Source organism: Sarcophilus harrisii, chromosome 5 (assembly GCF_902635505.1).
Source record: "Sarcophilus harrisii chromosome 5, mSarHar1.11, whole genome shotgun sequence".
Lineage (NCBI taxonomy): Eukaryota > Metazoa > Chordata > Mammalia > Dasyuromorphia > Dasyuridae > Sarcophilus > Sarcophilus harrisii.
Window position 1 is genome coordinate 182650576 of NC_045430.1, and position 7042 is coordinate 182657617.

Genomic DNA, 7042 nt, shown 5'->3' on the forward strand with positions numbered 1-7042 from the left:
TAGTTAGTTAGAGCTAAAATCTAACCTCACACCTCCCCTGATTCTGTGTCTTTCCAGTTTTTTTCCAGACACATTTATTTTATTAATATGATTATTAGATAAGACACTGAAAAGTTATAGATATATCTTGATATTCATAAAGCTCTTGAAAAAGTCTCTTACTCTTACGATATCCTTGTAAACAAGATGGAGAAATGTTAACTATATCCAGTTAGGTGACTGAATAACTATTTCCAAAAAATAGACGCCAGTCTGTCTGTAGGAAAGTCTTTGGAGGCATACCACAGGACTCTGCCCTTGTCTCTGTCCTGTTCACCATTTTTCTTTGTCAGTGACCTCTGGGTACAGATTAATTGTGCAACTTCATCTGTAGCCACACTTCTCCAGTCTCCTGGGTATAAGGGAGCCGAGAGAGTTGCTGAGCTTCCAGGCTTTCTCTGGGTAATCAAGTATCTTTCCTCTACCCCATGGTGCCCTGGGAACATCACCTTTCAATTGCTCTCTCCCTCTGGGGAGAGTGGACTCTACTGCCTAGATTACTCCCTTGCTTAACCCCCCCCCCCAATAATTCTTTATTGCTCATCAGATACGTTTAGAATTCCTTAACCTGGGTACTCCAGAGCCTCCCCAATCTTCCACTTGCCTCCTTTTCAGCTTTAGCTCCTATTTCTCTTCTCAATTCCTCTCGCCCCACCTTTTGTCTCTGCATTCACACATGCCCAGAATGTATTTCTTCCTCATCATCACCTATTGAAATTATTCTCATCCATCAAGGCTCGATTTAGGTATCACTTTGTCTGAAAAACCTTCTCTAACCCTCCCCATGGCACATTCTAAAAATGAGCTGTTCCTACTCAAGTTTCCTTAGAATACTTTACATGGTTCTACGCTTTCCCCCTACCACTCTGTAGCTTTGGTTCATAAACAAAGTGTGTGTGTGTGTGTGTGTGTGTGTGTGTGTGTGTGTGTGTGTGTGTGTGTGATTTACCCCTTGGGAGACTCAACTTAAGGGTGAGAAGAGATTGTATGTTTTTTCATTTTTTATCTCCAGAGCTTAGGACAGAGCATCACACACATTGTTCATTCATTTTTAGTGACCCCATTTGGGACTTTGTTGGGAGAGATTTGCAGTTTTTTCTTCCAATTCCTTTTATAGATGAGGAAACTGAGGCAAACAGAGCTGAATGACAGGGATCACAGATCTGAGGCCAGATTTGAACTCAGGAAGAGGAGGAGTCTTTTTTTAACTCCAGGCCCTCAATTCATTGTACCACGTTAGATGCCCACTGCACTACACACAGTACCTGTCTGATAATGTTTGTTGACTTGGATTTTCACTACAAGTTCATTCCCATTTTTCTCTAACACCCCTGTGATGACCTACTATCAGACTGCAACATTTTCTAATAGTACAAAAGATTGTAAACAGTGGTGAAATTGCTTCCTCCTTCAGTCTGCTGCTTCGTTATGGAATCCAACCAAGTTAATAATAATAATTTAAAGTGCCAATGCTGCTATCTTCTTATCTGGTGATCAAAGCTGAGGACATCCTAAAGACGGCACATAATTCCTTTCAGCGACTTCATGTTGCATTTTTGAACTTTTCAATTGCAAAAATGTAAAAGCAGAGAAATATAAATCACCAAGGCCCTGTTCTCATGTTTCTACAACTGAAAAAATTCAAACTGCATATGAAGTCACTGAAAAAAATTTAAAAGCAGGCGCCAAATAGGTGATAAGTTTAGATCTCTGCCTCCCAGCAGAGAGGTGGAGGACTTCGAAGTTAGAATACATTGTCAGTCTCTGAGCTGTTTTTCTTTATTGCCAGGGAGAGCATAGGAGTGAATTGGGAAATGACTGTTACTTCAGGATAAAAGTCAACTACAAAATTTATTTTTTAAAAGAAATGAAAAATAAGTCTTCAGAAATACTCAAGTCTGCCCTACCATGCATTTGCCCAAATGATCCTCTCTGCCCAAAAAGCACTATATTCCTTCTCTGCGTTTCTAAGTTCTTACCTTTCATAAAGCAATCCTAGAAAGTGGGATATGACAAGTAAAATTCTGGAACAATTTGACTCTCTTGCCCCATATCTGAATTGACATTTCTGAATTCCCTTAGTCTCTATAAGAGAATACTCAAGAAGTTCATAGACACAGAATTTAGGGTTCCATGGGATTAGCCAGGAGTGTGTCTGGGTCAGTAACAGATTTATGATCATCATGAAGATTGCACATTCACATATGAAGGAATATCAAATGCAATTATTTCTTGTTACCTTTGGGTTCACAATAAAACCAACTCCTTTTGTTTGCTTCTTCAAGGATAATCATCTGTGAGCCCCACTTCCATTCAGATGGAACTTCGTTTATTTTGAGAATATTGATATTAGAATGGCTCAGTTTCTTCAGGAGTCTATTTCCTGAGACAAAAAATTCATTTTTAAAGTATCAACAGCTAAATTAATGTTTATGGTCAGCTACAAACTCTAGGGGATTTAACATTCTCTGCTTCCTCTTCCTCTACTCTGCTACTGTCATTTTAGAAGTGGAAGTAAACTGCACAAATCTACATTGTATGTTTTTATCTGCCCTCTGGGTCATGTGCCCAAGGACATCATCACCTACTGGTGATGAAACTTTCTATACCTTGCTGACAAAGTCGGAGAAAGGATTCATGATCACCCCCTCAAGGTTTTCACAACTTTTGATCCCAGGACCACCTCCACTCTTAGGGCAAGAAGTCAAGGAAGTAATTCAAGGAGTCAGATCCTAAGTCCGTCAAGAAAAAGAAGACTTTGCCCCCCGCCCTTTCCCCAGCTTAGTTCTGAAGCATATACTGCCTTAACAAATATTACAGACTCCCATCATGATGTAGCCTGTTACTTATATTCACAGTACTGTTTGTTGGTCTGGCACATTTTGTGGAACCTAACGCAAGACCCCCTCAAAGCAAAATAAAACTTAAAAATAGTAGAACATAGGAATGAAACTTAGAAACCATTACCTCATGTGTGGAACAAACAGAAAATAGGAACGAATTGGGGGAGGGTGTCGGAGAGAGAGTTAGCAAACTTTTATATCTGTCCAATTTCTAAAGTGAAAACCATCTTCCTAAGGCAAACGGGGCTATATCTAACTTTAAAGGAGCTCTCAGATAGGATAAGCAGAATCCCCAAGATACCTCTTTTATAACAGTACATTACCCATGTCTAATAATAATTTATTCACAGATTGTCAGAACTCAAAAGGCCACTTGGGTCAGTGGTTCTTACTCAGGGGATCTGTGGATTTTTTTTCCAGTACTTTGATAACTGTATTTCAATATAATTGATTTTCCTTGTAATTCTATGTATTTTAATTTATGCATTAAAAAATCTTATTCTGAGAAGAATTCTGTGTATTCTTCCTTCCCTACTCCAATTTCACCATGGGGGAAAGAAAATAAATTGTCTGGGGCCTTAAACAATGTAGGGACAGTTTAGATTTTAGACTGGATTCAGATATCGCCTCCTCTATGAAGTTCCCTGATTCCCCCCTCTTCTTTGTAATGTTCTTTATTGATATAGCACTTTATATTTCTCTTACATACTAAACCTGTATTATTTTATAATGGACATATTTGTGCATATGTCCTATTCTCCTCCAGACACTTTGCATCTCCCCCAGTAAGTATATAGCACCATTTCCCTGCATGCAGTAGGTGTTGAACATATGCTGAATTAAATTGAATAAAGTGATAATTACTCCTACCTTCTCAATGTTTGGGTTCCCCCCCATCTCCAAAATGGGTGCCGCTCTGGGAATCAGTCCAATGAGAGCATATTCCAGTTGCTAAAAGTAGGAAGTATGTCTATAGAAGATATGGGAATGCCAAACATTTCCACTGGATTCATTTCCTTGGGATCCCCTGTGTACTCAGTCTAACTAAAAACCTACTTCTTTACTGTAAGGCCTTAAAACAATGTTCTTTCTTTTCTTTTTCCAGGCAGTATTATGAAATGCTGTACAACACAGCTGATGAGCTTCTGAACCTGGTGGTTGACCAAGGGGTCAAGTACACAGAGCTAGAGTACATTCATGCCTTAAATCTGCTGCACCGAAGTCAGACAGGAGTTGGGGACCAGACCACGCAGAACATGAGACTTCAGCGCCTCAAGGAGATCATCTGTGAGCAAGCCGCCATCAAACAAGCCACCAAGGATAAGAAAATAACCACCGTGTAATCCGAGCCTCCGCAAGCTGTGATGGCCAGTGGCCACTACATGTATACTCAGCTTTGTTTTATTATCTGTCTTCATCATGCATCCTTCTGTATGTTATCTGATCAATTCTACACTGAGGGATCCTTACTCTTACTGTTAGGGGAGGGAAGGTTTTCTTTTCTTTATACCAACCCTAAAGAGTAGGTTTAAAGTGGTGACTCCCAAAAGAATTCAGAGTGTGGGTGGAAGTGTTGGGAAGGCTTGAGACGTGAGTAGGGAAGGAAGAATACACAGTTTCTCTCACCTCCTTAAGCATATAAACACTCTGACATTTGAAAAGAGAGTCCCTTCCTGTAATCTCGTTGATCTAAAAGATGTTATAAAGGTTCTATTTCGTAGACAGTAAGGTTCTTACTCCCTTGATGCTATTAATTTTTAGTACAATGAAATATCTAGCTCTCTACTCATCTCTCTTTGCCTTTCTCTTGCCAAGGCCCACCAAAGCAGTTAATTGAGTAATCAAGGCAGGCCGCAGGCTCCAGCAGGGATGGCCTTCCCTCCACTTCCCAAGAGGATGGATCACCTGCTTCTATTCTGCCACACACAGGGTAGCTGTGTTGTGGAACATTTTGCTGGCTGGGTTGTCTTTGTCTCCGCTTTTTCTGAACCAAGAGCCATGACACTGGTGGCAAGGAGCACGAGCAATCATGGAAGCAGGGATCCCCCCACTGTCCAAGAGGACAGGAGGAGGAGGACTGGTCATTTCCTGGGAGGGGAACATGCTGCCTTACTCGCCGAGTCGGAGCCAGGAGCCTCAGAGTCACCCACGGGCGCTGACTCGCCACATGAATTCCTCTCTGACTGACTGGTATTGTCGGTCACCTTTCCTCTAGTTCAGTTTGCCCCGGCCCCGCTCACCAGACTCGCGAGTACTGTTGGTTCTCATAGTTTAGACATTGTTGAAACCTTGGAAGAAGGGCACATGGTGCACGGCTGTGCTCCCCGTTCTTCGCAGGTGCAGGGAGAACCTCCTGCCATCGTGGCCCCTCTCACTGATGGTCTTGAATTTCTCAAACTGCTTGTACAACTTTGGACTTGGATAAAATGGAAAATTAAAGGATGCTTTGAGAACACTTAAAGTTTGTCTCTTGTCCTGTTTTTTAGTTTTATTAGGTCTCCGTGGCCTCTGGAGCTCCTTTCTAGTCCCAAATCTATGATCCTATGATCCTTTTAATTATCAGCATTGGAAAAAGGCAGTGTGAAACCTGGAAGGCCGGAGGCAGCATGTCCTAGTGTTAGAGGGCCAGCCTTGGAATCTGCAACTCAATTTAATAAGTAGTTTTAGCACCAGTTATATGCCAGGTACCATAAGCTTCTGGATATACAAAGACAAAAATGGAACAGTCTCTGCTCACGAGCCTTGCGTTCTACAGGATGATGTGGGTTCAATTCAATTTAGTAAGCATTTCTTAATTGCCTACTGTGTGCTAAGCACTGGGCCAAACACTGCAGAAACAAAATAAGAAAAAGACTAGAAAAGCTTACAAAAAGCAACCCACAAAAGGAGGTGGGAAAGGGATTGGAGGATGGGGACCCGGCAGAGCAGCAGATGAAAAATGGAATGAGTTGCAAGTCTAGTCTCTGCTCCCCATAAAGGAAAGCATTTGGGAGGCGAGAGAAGGCTGAGGGGAAGATAATGTCAGCAACAGCAGGGGGAGGACATTAGAAGTAGCGATTTGAGGCATAGCTAGGTGGCACGGTGGAAGTGCTGGGCCTGTAGTCCTAGATTCATCTTCCAGAGCTCAAATCTGGCCTCAGTTTCCTTATCTGTAAAGTGAGCAGGAGAAGGAAATGGCCAACCACTCCATTACCTGCCAGGAAAACCCCAGATGAATCAGACATCGCTGAAAAATGACTGAAATGGAGGATCCCAGTAATTGCTGAACTACACTGATGAAAATAATTTTATCACTGCTAGTGGAATCTTCTATCCCTTCAGGCTTATGCAGAGAAGTTCTTAATAAACAAATGTTTAACTGTTCTGGGTAAGAGTTCTTAACTTCAGGCCCCTGGACTTTTGTTCTAAAAACAATCTGGCAATCATTTCAATATAATTGGCTTCTTTAGTAATCCTATGAATTTTATGTGTTTTTTTATTTTTTTAAATTTATTTTTATTATAGCTTTTTGTTTACAAAACATATGCATGGGTAGTTTTTCAACATTGACCCTTGCAAAACCAACTTTTCCCCTCCTTCCTCCCACTCCCCCTCCCAAGATGGCAGGTAGTCCAATACATGTTAAATATGTTAAAGTATATGTTAAATTGTATGTGTTTTTTAAAAAAAAACTTCTGAAAATAATGATAATAGCCAGTATTTATATAGTGCCATAAAGTTTAAAAAGCACTTTACAAATGGGCACCTAGGTGACAGAATGGATAGAGTGCTGGGCCTGGAAACACAAAAAAAGATTCATCTTCCAGAGCTCAAATCTAGCCTCACTTTCCTTAGAGAAGAAAATGGTCCCTGGACTTTTGTTCTAAAAACATTTTGATAATCATTTCAATAAATTGGTTTCTTTTGTAATCCTATGACTTTTATTTTGTGTTTAAAAAAACTTCTGAAAATAATAGCCAGTATTTATATAGCGCAATAAAGTTTAAAAATCACTTTACAAATATTATCTTATGAAAAAGAATCTATATGATACACCAGACTAATAGAGAATTCCAAGACCTAAAAAGCAAAAAAAAAAAAAAAAAAAATTAAGAATCTTTGGGCTAGGTGAAGGGAAGAGCCAGTCCGTCTTGGAGATTTTTAGTCTGTGAGTGATTTAC

General features: G+C 40.4%; 1 protein-coding gene across 1 annotated transcript in view; it reads left to right on the plus strand.

The window, feature by feature from the left end:
- The window catches only part of EXOC4 (exocyst complex component 4), a 913849-nt gene extending 908506 nt beyond the window's left edge, over nucleotides 1-5343 (plus strand). The window contains exon 18 of the mRNA XM_031941130.1: nucleotides 3988-5343. Coding sequence (XP_031796990.1) covers nucleotides 3988-4225 — 238 coding nt within the window. The 3' untranslated portion in view covers nucleotides 4226-5343. The remainder of the gene's footprint in view (nucleotides 1-3987) is intronic.
- The last annotated feature ends 1699 nt before the right edge of the window (nucleotides 5344-7042 follow it).